Source organism: Coffea arabica, chromosome 3c (genome assembly GCF_036785885.1).
Source record: "Coffea arabica cultivar ET-39 chromosome 3c, Coffea Arabica ET-39 HiFi, whole genome shotgun sequence".
Classification (NCBI taxonomy): Eukaryota; Viridiplantae; Streptophyta; class Magnoliopsida; order Gentianales; family Rubiaceae; genus Coffea; species Coffea arabica.
This window is the reverse complement of record NC_092314.1, coordinates 1,615,137-1,633,138: the sequence shown is the minus strand read 5'-3', so window position 1 is coordinate 1,633,138 and position 18,002 is coordinate 1,615,137. Positions and strand designations below refer to the sequence as shown.

At 36.3% G+C, this 18,002-nt stretch overlaps 3 protein-coding genes, 1 non-coding gene and 1 pseudogene across 4 annotated transcripts; 4 read left to right on the top strand and 1 right to left on the bottom strand.

Moving 5' to 3' along the window:
* The first annotated feature begins 1,544 nt into the window (after positions 1-1,544).
* LOC113733980 (uncharacterized) lies at positions 1,545-2,966 on the top strand. The gene has a single exon (XM_027260238.2). The coding sequence runs from the start codon at positions 1,704-1,706 to the stop codon at positions 2,718-2,720; it is 1,017 nt and encodes a 338-aa protein (XP_027116039.1). The 5' UTR covers positions 1,545-1,703; the 3' UTR covers positions 2,721-2,966.
* Positions 2,967-4,658: 1,692 nt separating this feature from the next.
* LOC140038166 (glutathione S-transferase F8, chloroplastic-like) lies at positions 4,659-5,800 on the top strand (annotated as a pseudogene).
* Positions 5,801-8,115: 2,315 nt separating this feature from the next.
* On the top strand, positions 8,116-9,171 carry LOC113733979 (uncharacterized). Its single transcript, XM_027260237.2, has one exon. The coding sequence runs from the start codon at positions 8,163-8,165 to the stop codon at positions 8,724-8,726; it is 564 nt and encodes a 187-aa protein (XP_027116038.1). The 5' UTR covers positions 8,116-8,162; the 3' UTR covers positions 8,727-9,171.
* Positions 9,172-11,244: 2,073 nt separating this feature from the next.
* On the bottom strand, positions 11,245-11,315 carry TRNAG-CCC (transfer RNA glycine (anticodon CCC)). Its single transcript has one exon. It is a non-coding gene; the product is annotated as a tRNA-Gly (tRNA).
* A 6,009-nt stretch (positions 11,316-17,324) lies between these two features.
* LOC113733763 (flowering-promoting factor 1-like protein 3) lies at positions 17,325-18,002 on the top strand. The gene has a single exon (XM_027259943.2). It carries the CDS (start codon positions 17,437-17,439, stop codon positions 17,737-17,739), a length of 303 nt encoding a protein of 100 aa, XP_027115744.1. The 5' UTR covers positions 17,325-17,436; the 3' UTR covers positions 17,740-18,002.

Here is an 18,002-nt window from a genome sequence, read left to right as displayed (position 1 = left end):
CTGACTATTAAAAAGTATTGCATTCTTCTTATCCGTGTTAAAAAAGGGAAAAAAAAAAACCTAATAAAATAAAATAAAAGAAGAGGTAAAAAGAAAAAGAAAACCTCTGAGTTGAAATTTGAAGCCATTGGTTGCTTGGATTATCAACCAGGCTGTCAGCGGAATTCTGTGGAACAAGATGTGCTTCCAGAGGATTGGAGAAAGGTCAACTGCTTTGAAAGAGATAAATTAATAACCAGCGATAGCTTGATTTTGATTTTTTTCTAAATTGAACTGGTTAATTACTTCACATTCTTGGGTCCATTTTGCTGGGTCTATGTTCAAGTAGTAATAAAAAAGAAGAGGAATGGAGTCTGTAATCCAAGTTAAATTAATGGGGAGCAACTTGTGCTTTTGCATTGAACTTCAACACTGCCAAGCATGAGAATCTCGTTGCCTCTAAGTCTTGTTTAATAATCTAATTCAAGGCTTAAAATTAATAAATTCATATTTTAATATATTCAGACGCATTTGATAATAAAAAATTGAATATTTGAATTAATTATGTGGCACCAAATTTTTTAGGTAAAATTTACTCTAACAAATAAATAATAAACTATTCACTTATTTTTTAATGTGACATACATTCAAATGTATTAGATTTAGTATTTAATAATTTAATAAATTAATAGATTCAGATTTCAGATTTCAATTTTTATATTTCAATTTTATCAAACACATTCTAAATCACTCTTTCCCATAAAAAAAAAAAGGCAAATTGCTTTCCCCTAAAACACGTGTGGAGCCCGCTTTCAAAATTAGATCCATAATGAATTTTATCTATCAAATTCGTAATAAATTTTCTCTATTTATAAAAGTAAAATAACGAGCGAACTAGTAACTTTTGTGAATTTCGATGTGTGAAGAAATAAAAATTATGACAACTTTTCGAATGAATTTGTGTGTAGAGAGCAATTTGAAAAAAAGGAAAAGAAGAATAAAGTTAAAGTTGAGTCTTTGTTTTTTATTTAGCTATGAGAAGTGCCATTATTTATAATCAATTTACTTATAGTATGGACAAAGTGATAAACAAAAAAAAAATTAACTAAATATCTTATTGAAGGGTAGTGGGGAAAATATATGTAATTATGGGACAAAGATATTAATTTGTATATGTAAATCATATATTTTGATGGGATCAGTAGTGGGGGCAATTGTCCCAATTGTATCTTCGTCATTGTCCTAAAATGAAGACCCAATATATGAATGAATTTGAAAAGAAAAGAAAAGAAAAGAAAAAAGATAACAGTTGTATGCTTGTATCTTCATTTCCAATATTCTCTCTCAAAATAAAATGTTGAAAATTTCCAATTTAAAATTATGAAAGGACGAAAGTACCCTTAACCACGGCTAGTCCCACATAGACGGTGGTTACTGTGGTTGAGGAAGCCACCAGGTGCGGTCACCCTTCACACACTTGTCAGCGTTGACTGGGACTCCTCCACCCTTTCCTTAACGCGCTGTTTATTTCTTACGCGCGCGCGCGCACATTTATATAGGAAAATGCTACGCACATATATATCGACACTCGCCGAATATTGTCCCATTCTAAAATTTCTGATAAAAAAAACTATACTAGACCATTCATTACTTGCCTCTTCATCTTCGCAATTCTATCTCTGTCTCTAGTCAATTGGCTTTCTTGAAATTCCGATCATCACAAAATGGAGTATCAAACGTTAGAGATCAATCAGTTATCTGCAAAGGATCTCAACAAAGTCAATCTCATAACCAAGATGGACGTTTATGTCGTCGTTTCAATCTCCGGCGGCGGCGACAAAACCAAGCAGAAGACTAAAACCCCAGTTGACCACGACGGCGACACTAGCCCATCCTGGAACTTTCCCATCAAGTTCACCGTCGATGAAACTGCGGCGCGCCAGAACCGGTTGACTCTCGTTTTCCAGCTCCGCTGTGAAAGGGCTCTCGGGGATAAAGATATCGGAGAAGTGCACGTTCCGATGAAAGAGCTTCTTGAATCTGCCGGCGGAGCAGCTGCTGACGGGAAGCAACAGTTTGTGAGCTATCAAGTGAGAAAACCCAGTGGGAAACCCAAAGGTCAGCTCACTTTTTCGTATAAATTTGTGGACAAAATTTCTGGGCCGGCGACTTTTAAGGCCGATCATGCGTCCGCGACGGCGTACCCGGCTACTGTTAAGGCCGATCATGCGCCGGCTACGGCGTACGCGGCTACTGTTAAGGCCGATCACGCGCCGGTGACGGCGTACCCTGCTCCGGTGGGAACGAGTTCACCGTATCCGCCGCCAAGTTATTATCCTCCTCCGGCTGCGGCTGCGCAACCTTATCCGCCACCTAAGGAAGGGGCATCATCAGGATATGCACCGCCACCAACGGGATATCCTGCACCCGCAGCTGCTGGGTATCCTCCGCCACCGCCTGCAGGATACGGGTATGGATACCCCCCTCCGCAGCCATACGGTGGGTACCCGCCGCAACCTCCATCAGCTGGATATGGATACCCGCCGCCTCAGGGCGGGTATGGATATGCTCCACCCGTTCAACAGCCGCCTAAGAAGAATAATAAGTTTGGTATGGGATTGGGAGCCGGGTTGTTGGGTGGAGCTCTGGGGGGATTGTTGATCGGAGATGCAATTTCGGATGCTTCGGCTTATGATGCTGGATACGACGCCGGATTTTCTGATGGTGGATTTGATTTCTGAGCAGTAGTCATTTCTTTGTTAATTTTCTTTCTTTTTTTTTCCCCCCACCCACTTTTATGTTGGTACTTTCACGAGGATGCCGGAAAATTTTCTCTTTTTTTTTGGTACGTTTTAGATGTTATCTTTTACCTCCACTTTTCATTTTGATGAATGAAAAGTTTTGGAGTATTAAGCCATCTGTAAAATTTGCCTAAATTCTGAGATATATTGTCATAAATCATAAGCTTCAAGAAATTGCCATTGAAATTGATAGCTGACCAAAAAATGTCGAATATTCTGTAGGCACCAAACTTTGGTCACCAATTTAATTGAGTAGCCCCTTCACCAGTTTAGCCCTCACTATCATCTTCAATTGTCATCGTGAATGGGCCCACAAAGGAAGGATTTTTTTTTTTTTTTTTCTTTCATTAGCTCTAAACCGACGACATTAATGATGTGACTTTATGTGAAACGTACGAGAACCCTTTTGAATTCATTAATGGTGTCAGAATTAATTAGCATTGCTATGCTTGGACTGTCATTTTTTTTTTAATAAAAAAAAAAGATTTCTTATTTTTCATAAAAAGATTTTTTAATCACTCTTTTGCTTTGCATGCATCAAATCGTTACGATATATATAAATATACATATATTTACAAAAACTTCAAAAAATTAACAATTCAACTCTTTTTTTTTTTTTTTTTTTTGTCAAAGAAAACAATTCAATTCATAAGTGAGTATACTTGTTCTATTATTTCCTTTTCTCTTTCTTTTGTCTCCTTCTGAAATAGGTGCTCCAACATATTATTATTGCTTTATGTCTCACTTTGATAGATTTAATTTTTTTTTATTTTTTATTTTAAGAAAAGTTAGTTAACTTTGTTTGAAGAATAAATCCAGTTTACTATCTTCCTAAAATATACTTACACTAAATGAAGTATGATTAATTAGCTTTATATTAAATAAGTTAGTTATATTCAATAACAGCCTACATTAAATATGGGCATTTTAGAGAAATTATAGATTAACTACATTTTTTAATCAAAAAATGGACCATAATTTGGAATGGATGAAAAAAGAAAACAAGCCTGTCAAATTGGGACGGAAGGAGTACTTCATAAGGGAAATGCATTGCATAAAATGTCTAGGATATAAATAGATTTATTACTCTCAAGCATCCTAGAATAATTCTAAGTTCGGCTTACGACGACCAAGTTTGAGGTTCGAATTTTGATGGTTTATTACTAAATACTTTGTGGTACTTTCGGCCTTCCCTAAGGACAGATAACATCCCCTCTTAGGAAAGAAGAAAAAAAAAATCCAAAACCGGGCACATTCCAGTCGAGCTTGGTGGCTTCAATGAATATTTGCAGCAAGTAAAATTGCCTTGCCTTCTTCATATTCCATATTATTGTTTTTGTTTCTCCTTCCTTTGCGCGACAAATTAACAAGATCAAATTCAAAGCCTAGTTATGATGTTTGGTGCCCTTTTACAAGCTATAAGATGCATGCAGTATATGGCTTTTCCGGGTAGGAAGCAGATTATATCAAACGGCATCCAAATACTTAGCTGTAAAACAGATGGCTGTAACAATAAACCTTGGAGTTGCAGTCAAGAAGAGGAAACATGGCAGCTTGTATTCGAGTTTTTCAATAAACCACAGATCTCCTGTATATACATATGCGCACATGAGAATTATCGTAGACCTGACTCACAATTTACTACAAATCAACACTCTATATAATAAATCATCAGTCTATATCGCAGACCGACTGCTGTAGAATCAGCCAAATGAATAATCCCCTTTAACTTGTACTCTTTGTTTTCTTGACTTTTTGGCGATGTGATTTTAATTATTTTTGGCAACTAAGGAGGATGGAGAATGATGTAATGCCAGCAATCATTCAGTCACCAGTGGCAACTAAGGACAAAGTGAGGCTCGTGCCACATGAGATTTAGGCAGGAGAGACCTCCGTTGATTCATTCTCCTTCAGCTATATTTTCAACATTTCCCAGCTTTATTTTAATTAGGATTACAGCAGTTTTAGTTGTCATTCCCTGTTGATTTGTTTCTTGATCTAATTAACCATTTTTCATGGCGACGAAGGTTCATGGAGTCCCTATGTCAACCAGAGTTTCGCTCTGTCTGCTTGAGAAAGGTCTCCAATTCGAGAGTGTGCCAATCGATTTAGCTGCTTCTGCTCATAAGAAAGAACCATTTCAGTCACTGAACGTGAGCAATTGACTAATTAACATTTCTCTCCTGCTTCTGTTTGATTCTTTTTCTTCTTTTTTCTTTTTTCATGCTTAAATCCCAAGTGTACGTTTATAGATTTATTTTACTATTCGAGCACGAGCCCACAAATGAAAAAGTGTACTAACAAAGACATGCTTTGATTGTTCATTCAGCCCTTTGGTTTGTTACCAGCATTTGAAGTTGGTGACTTCATTCTCTTCGACGAGATCTTTAAGCTGTTTCCTTCCTAACTAAATTCGACCAAATGAGCTTTGATTTTCATTCTGCATGCAAGATCATACCACAGATTTCCCTTCGGTGATAGGTTAATTGGCAATTTACGGTCAATTCTGTTCCATTGCTAGACTTTTTAGGAAAAAAAAAAAAAGTTAAAAAAGAACCCAACACTGCAATTAGCATCTCTTCACTGCACTGAGGGAGTTTTCGATATGCTTAATGTATACGAACAAAGGCTCAAGAATTGCTAGTACCTTGGTGGAGACTGCTACTTTTTTTTTTTTTTGGTCTGATGGAGGGGGTATCCGGGCCATCGGATAAATCGGACCCGACTAATCCCCCACCGCCCTGAGAGGAGAGGCTCCATCCCCCCGAACATGTTAATCATGGGACTCGAACCCTGGCGGGTACTGGACAACAGCTCCTTAGGAGGCGTACTGTGACCAATCGAACTACCCATGAGGGGCGGTGGAGACTGCTACACCTTGGCCGGTTTGCATCATATACTGTACCTTGTCTACTCCCCATGCAACTGTTCTAACTTCTCGTCCGTGCTTGAATGCTTGGTAGGAGGATATTTCTTCAAGGCCAGCTTCAATCAAAGTTATGGAATGTCTCAAACTTTGAAAGACTTCTTGGTTGATTCATGGTTGTGCCAATTACATAATAGCTGCGGGACTGCTGCCTTGCTCATGTGATGTTGGAGTCAATGAAGTAAATGGATTTTAACCTCAACAAGAAGAAATAAAATTGCATCAACTCTGTTCCAGTTGAATATGTTCTGTTTCAATGCTTCTTGGGTACTTTGCCCTGCTGTAGAAAAAGCTTTCAATAAGGAGTATCGCCAAATTAATTGGCCATACAGGAGTTGTTGTAGAGTACTTCCTTCATTTCCTTGCTATTGACTATTGTGGAGAGATTGGTGGATCCTAATGATGCATAAGATATAGACAACTAGGGAAAGCCCTATATTAAAACTTGTAGATGCATCATTTTCGATTCCTATTTTTTGAACTTATTTTTTTCCAAAATTTACAAACAAAATGTGGACCAAAATAATTATTCTAAAAATCTGGTCTTTCAAGTTTTTCCCATGATATATTGATGTTGTACATTTTATCCTGTTTTGGGCTTGAAGCCCATATTTGCTTCATAAAGTTTCGGGTACCTCATTTTTCCTGTGCCCCGAGGCCCCCGACCCACCATACTTCACGTCTGCAGGGTGGGTTTATGACATTAGGGTTTAGGGATAATTCCAGAAACCTCCCCTGAGTTTTATAACAGATTCATTGCCCTCCTCTGAAGTTTTTAAAAAATTTCATTGACCTCTCTTAAAATTAATGTTCTTATGACAAATAAGCCCAATTCAAAAAAATCAACAATAAAAAAATGATTTCAAGAGTAAGAAGAACATTCCATACCACAAATGCCCCTTAAACTATTATTAGTTGGTTATCAAAAGGAAGTATTAGTTAAAAATAAATAATAAAGACTAAACTCTAGAATGAGTGTAATACAATTTAGTAACAATGACTATTTGTTATAGTATTGCATAAAAAAACAAAATCAAAGTATGGGAAAGGAAAACTTGTTAATTTGGAATCAAGATTTACGCGAAAAAATTCTAAATTCATATAATTAGTTTGGGAGTTGTGATTTAATGAGAAAAGAAAAGAAGGTGACAGAAAAGACAATTTTTCTAGTGTTTAGAAGTTTTTGAGGGGCAAAAAAGGATAGAAAGCGTCTGATTTGAACGAATGAACTCCTACTATTATGGCTACCAAAAACATCGAAAAAGCTGAGAATACCTAATAAAATTTTTTAAAATGCCAATTTTGTCCTCAAATTGTACTGAACAAATTTTTATTGACATATATATATATATATATCAAAAAATCATCGCTTTTCCTACCTTAACTTTCAAACAATATTAAAATCTCATTTCTTCCTTTCTCTTCTTTTCTTTTCTTTCATAACTTAACATTTTAGATCTTTTCTTTTCTAACCTAAACATTCAAACTAGCTATTAGTATCAAAATTTGAAAGATTTTGAAAAGGAATTGAATAAGACAAAGTATGGCCTTTTTAAGAAAAAAAAAACATCATAATAGATGGCTAATGATAAAAGATATAGATGGCTAATGATAAAAAAAAATAAAATATGCTAAAATGTGTTATGTTTTTTGAATTATTTCTTTAACTTACGAGGTCTATTATTTCACATGATTAACAAGAAATTTCCATCATTTGTAATTAAAGAAAAAAAACCATCTCTGAAGCAATGTTTGGATTAATACCAGGATGTGATTTTGATGGAAAAGCAAATAAATTAAAGTAGAAAATTTTTTTTCTAACCATCTTGTTTGGATTACTTATGCAAAGAAAAGAAAAAAAATCAAATATTTTGGAAAAGAAAGGAAATAATAGATTATGTACAGTTACATTTTATCTATAACTTAATAAAATCTAATTGTATACATATTTTAATACTTTACCTTCTTTTGTGTATTTTCATATTCATCTTGTTATTCTTATGAAAAATTTATGAAATAATAATATTTTAATATGAATTTTAATATTTTTTTAGGAGAAAGAAATTACAAAAACTACTAATATATAGAAAAAGACTTTTAAAATATTAACAACTATCGTTATAAAATTTAGTATTCAAGATTTAAATTTTTTTTTTATATTCAAAATCATGGTTAATTTAGTAAAAGTGACTAAATTGTTTCTCTCCATATGAATACCTAATATTTTCTAAATTGTAAGGATAGTAAAGTCATTTGACCATCTATGAGGTAAACATTAGCCCTAAATAGCTTATAAGGGAGGTAAGTGATATTTTCAAAACTTCAGAGGATGGCAGTGAAATTATCAGAAACCTCAAGGGAGGTTTCTGAAATTATCCCTAAACCTAATGTCAAAACCCACGCCGCAGAAAAATGAAGAAAAAGCTCATCAGTGCCGACTGCCAAGAGAGCAAGCGATGAGGCCGCTGGACGAGAACGAAACCACCCAAGTCTTCGAAAAGCTCTTCAAATTCGTCGGCAGCAACCTCAAGAACATCGTGGAGAACCCATCTCACGAAGGCCCCGATCCAAATCCCGGCCGCTACTGCTTCCGTCTCCAAAAGAACCGGGTCTACTACGTCTCCGAATCATTGGTCAAGCGAGCAACGAATATAAAGCGTGAAAATCTAGTTTCCCTCGGAACCCAGATCGGGAAATTTACGAAAACGGGCAAATTTCAGTTGACCATCCAGAGCCTGAACTTGTTGGCTGCCAATGCTAAGCATAAAGTTTGGCTAAAACCCACCTCCGAAATGAGTTTTTTGTACGGAAATAATGTTTTGAAAGGTGGGCTAGGGAGGATTACGGAGAATATCAATCCTAATGATGGGGTGGTGGTCTTTTCTATGTCGGATATGCCCCTTGGATTTGGGGTTGCGGCCAAGAGCACCCAAGATTGTAGGAAGATGGATCCCAATGGCATTGTTGTCATTCATCAGGCTGATATCGGGGAGTATTTGAGGATGGAAGATGAGCTTTGAAAATCAGGATAATTCTAATCTCTTTTTTTTTTCGGGTTTTGCTGTAATGTTTCTAAAGTAAAAGACGAGATTTATGTAAAAGGGATGAAATATGGCTTTGGGATGTTTAGAGTAACGTTGAACTGTGTTCTAGTTAAGGTCGATGATTGATTTTTTTTTTTTTTTATATCGTTGTTCTTGTAGAGTTATGATCAGAATTCTTGCTAGCTGATTACATAAACATTAGTTAGCTTAGAAGTTGACTATGAACTCTTGTTGAATGTTGGTAATGATCTGTCTATGCTTTGAGTCATAATTAACCAAAGCAAGCACGGTCATACCATCAAAGTGTAGCTGTGCAGGGGCTAGCTTTCTCGCTTCATTTTATGGTTCTTGATCGTTGTATGTTGATGGAAATGAGAAGGTGCTCTCCCACTCGAGTTAAAGTTGAAACAAGTTTTTGTTATCTCTGCGCCGTCAACAAACCGTTGTCAAATCAGCGCTTGGCAATGCCTGGATTGATTTTCGAATTTTTCCTTTGCTGATATATTTTTCTTGTTTCTATGCTGGTTTTGAAATGATTACTGATGCTTTGGTAATCATTCTCTTGATGTTATGAGATAGTTCAAGCATTTACTTGGTAGTTCATATCTTAAAAAGAGTTGTTTAGTTTCGTATTCCTAAATGTTCTCCACTGATTTTAATCACCAAGATAAATCAAAGTTAATTGAGGTTTTACCATTCCATTTCGCAAGTAGTGGCAAATGGTTACAAAATTCGTCCTAGATTTCTGGGAAAAGCAGAAAAGCCGTAATTGACCTTAAAAGATCTGCACTTATAGCTTAGAAAAATGCTTCTGCATATCTTCAATATGCTATTGCTAATTTTCTGTATATGAGGCTCTCCTTCAGTCCTTGGGTTCTAATCCTCTTGTCTGGTTCACCAACTTCACTGCCTGATATCCCTGCTTTGCTGACAATAGGCCTTTGTGTTGAAAGGGAGAAGTGGAATAATACAAGGACAAAAGGTTGGTTTGCGGATGTAACATGAAAAGATGAAAGAAACATAACAATAGTACTTCTTGCTACTTGCTGTTTGATGTTGTTCTGTTTTAGGAGTATCATTTCGGTAATTGAACTGCTGTTCGTTGGCTCTTCTAGGAAACACTTGTTTTGTGCAAAATGGATCTCTGGACGTTTCTTGAAAATCTTCAGTCGTTCTCATATAACTCCTTTCCGTTGTACGCTTTGTTGGTTGTTTTCTTCCTGGGAATAGCCAAAAGAGGATGGAACATACATCACATAAAAAAAAAATGTTGCAGTGTTTTTTTGCAAAAAATTATCCCAAATAATTTACTATCCAAACACACTCATTGATAATCACTGCTAAGGTGTCTTTGTTTTTTGTTGTCTGCTACATTTACTTGAAAAAGAGCAGATCACATTTCTCCATTGCAAATGGAGCTGCTTTAGATAGCTTAAACATTCTGTACTTTCTCTCCTGCACCAAGTTCTTACCTGCGTATTCTTCCACTGGTGCATTTATAGATTGCATCCCAATCCTTAGCCAACTAGACACACCATTTTTCTGCCCTATTTGTTACTTAGATTTTTCTTCCTAACGAGGTGAAAGTGGTTGGAACCATGGTTCAAAGACTCAGCTGAGTCCAAGACAACTCTGCCGAGTCATCATTATCTCGAGCTTTCTCGATACGATATCGGGACAATACGATTTTGAGATACTTGACTCATTGAGACGTCACCGTGAATGGTTGAAATGTCCGAATCACATTGAATCACTCCGAATCAACTCTAATTTTTTAATTATTTTTGTTTATCATATTTTTATAATTTTTAGAATATTAAATATTTCAAAAACTCGTGTCTCGCCGAGACCACAACCGATATACCCAGGCCGATGTGGAACAGTCTAGGCCGCGACCGTAACCGCAACCACGACTTTGAACCATGGTTGGGACTTGGGAAGCATCTGGAATGAGTTAGAGGATGCTAACCGTTGGGTACATCAACTCGAGCGTTGCAGGTTCTGTGTAGTGCACAAAAGCTAATGCCTGAAGTTTTGCCAAGGGCCACAGGCTTCTTAAGCCAACACCTATAGAACAAATGAGCCGCTTGATTTGTTCCGTTACTGAGTACTTCAACAACGGCTGGGCCACTTTGGTTTTCTTCTGGTAATGTTGCTAATGTGTCATTTTAATGCTTTCTTCCCCATTTTTGTGTTCCTTTGTATGTTATTTGAGTGTAATTTGGAAACGTTTAGTGGTTGAAAGGCCAAGGTGTTGCATTATAATTTTGCAAAATTAAGCTTTTTAGCACGAAAGAATAGTTAATTCTGCAATCTAGATGCCAAGACTGTTACTGCTATCTCTCGTGCTGAAGCCTCAGAATGCCTGGAAAAAATCGAGGGAAACAGCTGGATATAGATTCAGAAACGAAAGGAACAGAATATTGGAAGTAAAATTACAACCACAGAACCAAGGTGAAAATTTTCTTTAAGGCCCAAAAAAGGAGACAACAATTGCGCATCCGGGGAATCGAACCCCGGTCAGTACCGTGGGAGGGTACTATGATACCACTACACCAGATGCGCTTCTTGGTATTATTGTTGACCAAATAAACTTAATAAGGCTTATTTTTAACAACTTTTATATTTACCTTTCTAGGGTAAAAGAAGGCCCCATATTTATATTCACACATTTGTAAGTAAAAAATAAGGTCGAGTTAGGAGGAGATCAAATTTTAAGGTTCAAGTCCCTTTATTAGCACATAGATTTTAATCCAATATCATTAACACGTCTTGAGTTAAGTTAACATATAAGAGATTTGGCAGAAGACCGATTTTTTTTTTCTTGACCTTACAAAATTGAGATTGAAACAAATTGAAAAGGCAATCTTACAGGGTATTTAGTTACTAAGTTTGATTAGGTTATTATAAACACATGTTTCAAAGATAACCAAAGAGATGACTGAGAATTTAGTTAGATTAAATTCCAACCCCACCAATTCTTTAGCACTCCAAGTGCAAAACAATGAGCACACAATAACTTCAATACGTAACTTCTGCACATCCCACTTTTATCTTGATGTTCAGTTACGATGATGCATTCATGCAGTCATTATCCATGGAGATCATTATATGGAATAATATCAACCTATATTCTCCTTATTTGTTTTTTCTAAATGGAATTGATACTTCATTCCGAATGGTTTTGTTGCACGCCCCTTTGGCCTTTATTCTCTCAATATCTTCCGTAATTGCGTTTAATCCCATTATGTTATAGCAAAAGTTGGGAATGGACCTAATTAATGATCGAGGTGTCATTCTTTTTTGGTTGTGATCTGGCTTAAAATTCCCTTCATAGCCAAACAGACGACCTCTACTTTCACTAATCAGGGGCAAAAAAACAAATATTATTCCAATCAAGAATAGCTTTATAAAGTACTCACTTTTTTGCATATCCAATGAAATTTATCGAACATTTCATCCTCGTATATAGTAGTAGTATAGTAGAGAATAGCTCGCACCTAGAGGACGTTGCTTGATGATATCATTGCGCAAATAGATGATACCATTCTTCGATTTAAATATCAAGATATGTGATGTTTGATACTTGACAGCACGCAATGGTGACATTTCTGCTACAGTTACTACAAATCAACAATCACTATGATTATTATGATCTAGATCAAACTTTTCCATAGACTTGTTGTATCGCATCAATCTGAAGATTGTGCAATGATTGAGGTTAACATTTTTAGGAGTGTGCATCGATAGATCAATGTCCTGGCTGTTCTGATAGTGTCACTGGTCATGAGCTGCAACAAAAGCTTCAATAAAATTGCATCAGCTAGGAGCGACATTTTTTTTTTCTTTTTTTTTTTCCCAATTACCGGATCTCAATTAGTTCAATTCTTGGCACTCAACAAGAGATGAAGATGGGGATGATGCTTCGCGAATATGGATTTTTCCAAAAAGGAAAAAGAAAGTTTTAGGGCAGGGAGGATTGTCATCGTGACAATGATTACAAGTTCATAATTAACCCACTCTTTTGCTAATACTACAAGATTATGGTTTCTTTTCTCCTAATTGCCATTTTTGCAGACGTCTACATAACAATTGGAAAATTCATGCACAGAGCATATGTTAAGCATAAACACAAAAGGAATCGTAAGAATCTAGCATGCCTATTTAACCATATCGATCCGGCTCAAGAAAATATCCTTGTACAAATTTTCATCTCGTCCCTGGTGAATTACAGCTTGCATAAACGCATCTTTTCCTTAGGGGGAACGAAATGATTTTTCTTAGTGATTGAGATGGATCGCTGCTTTTCTTACAAAAGTTGAGGTTTACAAGGAATGAATAGGAATTAAGAACAAGCACAAAAAAGAAGCGCCAGCCGTGCAGAACTTTTTGTTCTTTTTTCCCATTTATTCCTTCTCTTTCATGGTGGGAACAAAATGTTTGAATCACTGCTTTTCCTCTGGTATAATTTATGCGTTTGTAGGACTTGCATATTTGGCTTTTGTAAGGGGCAATCACATGGCCTTGTAGACTATTGTATGGATCATTCTTGCCACGATCTTGGACTAAAGTTGAGCATGTTGGAAAAGGTGGTTGGATAGGGAGCAACAATGTCTCAAAACAAAAAAAAAAAGTGCTTGAAGAGTATTATCTTTCTTTTTCTTTTTTTCTTCATAAATTCCGACTTGAGAAACAAGCGTTCTCTTTTGGTATGACAAGCCCCATCAAACAGGAGAATATTATGTTGTGAGAACAAGAAAAATCAAGGATTTTCGCTCTCAGCTTACATGGCTGTGAATATGAGGCGAGGGACATTTTTTGGTGCCACCTCAATGTCCTCGTCACTTTCTCCTAATATAGTGCAGCGTTCTTATAAACTACTATTTGTCACTATATGTAACGAGTCTATTACAATAATGTTTGTGAATCTATATTTAGAGACTATCTTTTAGCAAGCAAGTGCTAGTGATAGGTTAGAAAACGTGTTTCCATTATCAATACGAACCACAGAAATTAAAACAAACTCAACACGTGATTCCATGATCAAGAACTGATAGTGTTTTAATTGAATAGTCGTTCTTGTAAGAAGCTTATTCCCGGCATTAATTGGATTTGAGGTTGAAAACCCTACAAATTTTTCATACGTATAATAAAAGGTGCATGGTCCATTATATTTTTAAGATTCCGATAAGCTATATGGTATGCAGATAAATTGGGGGTCCAAAAACCAAATATTTGTCATGAAAAATGCAGCGATGGCCTTTGTCGGCTCCCCTCCGGTCAGAGGACCATTGTTCACGAGGGGGAAGGAGTGACAGTTCCTGATTGGGAAGAGACCATGATGCTCACCAAAGTGAAATTGTAGGTCACTAAGCCATGCAACCAACGCAAAAAACTTTTCAATGGTTGCGATAAAAGAGAGCCAAGAATCAAACAGGGGATCAGACTTTTCAATTTGCTGCTTGTTTACGATTATACACTGCCCATTCACCTTTTTGTAGGCAGACAGAAATTCCACACTTATGATAAGTTTTGCTTGCTACTCATCTATAGCTAGGATAGACATTAAAGCACAGGGTTTTTTGTCCCTTTTTTTTTTTAAGCACAGGGTTACTACTATTATTACTCTCACATTTCATTGTCTTGGAGTTCTTTGATGGATTGGGATATTTAAAACTTAAGTAGAAAACCTATTTTTTTTTGGAAGAGAACGATAGAAACGCTGCAAAAACTTTTATTTCAGTTTGATCGAGGATCTTCAGTTGAGTTTGACATGTATCATCGATCTTCAGAAGGGTGTATTACCCCTTTTAGAATGTTAATCGAAATGCACTGGACTTAAACGTATAACTACTCATTTTGTGTACTTCTATTTATATGTTCCGGTTCTTTGTGCAGCCAAAGAAAAAAGAATGTTGGAGTACGGAAATTATGCAAGCTACTAAATTCAAACATTTTCATCCAAATTTCACAACTTATACAAATTTCAATACTAATGATACAAGTCATCCATGCATCAAAAGCGCAAGTTTTGGGTACATCAATGTAGAGTGTAATCTCCTCCTATGCATTTGCGTTAGCAAGGCTCATGTACTACATAATGTTACTTTACTAGCTTGTTGGTGAGCCCAAAGACAAATAAGTATCAATACATTCTTCTTTTAGGGTTTATATCGCAAACTAATGATGAAATGGCCGGCTTCTGTAGAATCACGACACAATAGTTTTATACATCATACACGTTCCATTATTCAAAATGATCGAGAAGGAACAATCATCTGATTTATATATATATATACATATATAGATCTCGTCGTAGTTTCATTACTTGAAAAAAATTTTAGTTTAGTTGTCTGTGGTATAATATAGATAAAGAATCGATGATGGATATATATATGTTTTTCCTCAAGACGGTCGATACTCCGGCCATGCTAATCTTCCCGGGATACTCCGGCAAATCTCGTGGACTCTTAATTTTAGAGACATATTTATTTTACTTAATCATTAGGGTCGATTCAATTGTTAGAAGAGAATTATTAGAGCTAGTCTTGAGTCTTCTCTCAGTTGAGTGTTAAAAGGGTGGGAGGGTTTTTTCTTTACTTAAAAAGTAAGTTGATAATTGGTGTTGGATGATTTTCCAGAAGAAAAAGAATAGAAAATGAAGAGAAGACCTGAAAAGTCAATGGAGTTAGGCAACAGGTCTGCAGGCCACAAAATCCGGTCATCTTTTGATGCTAAAGTCATTGCCGTCTCTCAATCAGAAACGCCGGGAATCTCTTCTCATTTGGTCCTACAAGCCACAAAGTTCTTGAATTTTCAGCACTCCGAGCACAGCTCTGCTAAACTCTAGGCATTGTAGCCATCCATGGTCCACCGATGTTATCCACTTCTTGATATACTTTATATACGTAATTATATATATATATATATATAATTAATCTTCTGCATGCATACAATCGTCATTAAATGGTTGATAACTAATCTAAATTATGTGATAATGTATTAATGCATATAATTAAGATTAACTCATTATTATGCTTCGATAGCATTTGATCGAGTCATTTCACTACTGGCTATGCAACTGGAAGACATAGCTGCCCTAGCTTTCTGGATCTGTTGAGTTGTTTCGTGATTGTTTGTTAGCAAATTGTAGAGATCGATCGACAAGAAGTGTACGGGGGTAGTGAAGTTTAATCGATCAGTGGGTTCATTAGCACAAATTAGATTATTAATTAAGCAACTAGTAGTAATATATAGAGAGCTTCACAAATCATTCATAGACTAGTGCAGGTGCAGGGTCCATTCAAACTTTTTGGGTCTCTCAACGTCGGCATCCAATCATCTTTGGACAATGGCTTTGATACGAATATGAGCAGTTGTGACCCGTAATGCACCACTATGGTATCAACTCAGTTGATGCGATGCAATGCATTAGTCATTTTCTGTTAGCCCTTTTCTAGAAAAAGTGTTGCTATTATAGTTTCCAAAATTTCTCTCCAAATCAAGATTCCCAGGCAAGGTGTGGGGTTTAAGGAATTGGACAGAGGGAAATGGATTCTTCGCAATCCAATATCTTCCTCCACCCCCTGACAATCAAAAATAAGGTTCAGCTTGTTCCAAACACCTTGACAACCAATGTTTCCTTATACTTGCCATCACAGGGACCACTCCCAAATTTGAGCCGGAAAAACTTTGACTGGTCTCTAAACGACCCTCCCAACACTGATGCCCACGCAACGATTCAGAAGTGGATTAACATATTCCAATTGATGGGTGAATGATTTCTTCACATTAAGGATCGCAGGTTCACGGCACATCATCTCTATATTTGTGTTTGAAATCTCTCTTTTGCACAAGTGGAACAAAATCCAAATTCTATCGTAAAAAGGAAAAAAAAAAGTATATTTTACACTGTTAGTTTAGAAGATATTAAATCAATTACTTAAATAAATTTAGTGTAAAAAGAACGTTAAAAAAAATTCCCATAAGGATTCATATTTAAGACAATGAGGTGTAACCCTTTAAGTTTTTTTTTTTTTTTTTTTTTTTAAAAAAAACGATAACAGTTGTATAAACTATTCTATTCTAAACTAGAGGGGAGGGGGAAGCTAAAGAGGCTTGTGTTTGGGACTAACAGATATGCAGATTTTATTAGACCAAAAGTATGCATTGACACAACCCTTGAATTGTTTTCGAAAAAGATGAAATTTGAATCTCTACCTACAGCTTAAGTCCTCCTTGATGCCCACTAAACCAAGCTCTTAAATTGATGTCTAACCCTTTTAAGTGCATGTGTCATAATTCGATTGGACTCCTTAAAACACAATTATAATTATAGGATGCAATTTTGATGAGATAAATTCGTTATGATATACGATTTTCAAAAGTATCAAAATTCGTCGTACTGTTATGTTAGCTTCTATATTTGTTGTATTGGTATTTAGACTGCATCATACAATTGAAAAAACCCTGATCCGTTAAAATCATTCTCTTAAGCGCTGCAGGATGCGCCAGCTAGTACTCGTATCGGTACAGTACCAAGTCTTGGGCCACCCCTATATAAACCCCACTTGGGCGTTCCCTTTGATCAAGTTCATGTTCAAGCCTGAAATCAACTGCTTTCAATTAAGTCCTTTTTCTGAGATACTTTTCTCCGCACATACGCACAAAGCAACTAGTACAAAAGATGTCAGGTGTGTGGGTTTTCAGGAATGGTGTCCTTCGACTTGTCGAGAACCCTGGTGACTCTCGTAAGGCGTTAGTCCACGTCCCAAGCAATGAAGTCATCACATCCTATGCTGTCCTCGAAAGAAAGCTATCGGCCTTAGGTTGGGAGAGGTACCATGATGATCCTGAACTCCTTCAGTTCCACAAAAGATCCACGATTCACCTCATCTCCCTTCCCAAAGACTTCAGCAAGTTCAAGTCCATGCACATGTATGATATTGTCGTCAAGAATCGCAACGAATTCGAAGTTAGAGATATGTGATTTTTAGTCTTTAAGTTATTAGTCACTTGAGTCTATCTATATTCACTTGGTTTTGGGTGTGGTAATCTTAGTTTGCTTTCGTTTTCTCTTGGGTGTGGTAATCTTTAGTTCCTCCACAGTACCTCCAACTGGACATGTTCCATTAACTGAGGATGCTAATGTAGGATAGAGGTGTTGTTTCTATTTGTGTTCATGTTCTTGTAAAGTTACTCCACATGTGTGGTAGTAATGATTCTGTAATATGAGTTGAGAATATTGCTGTA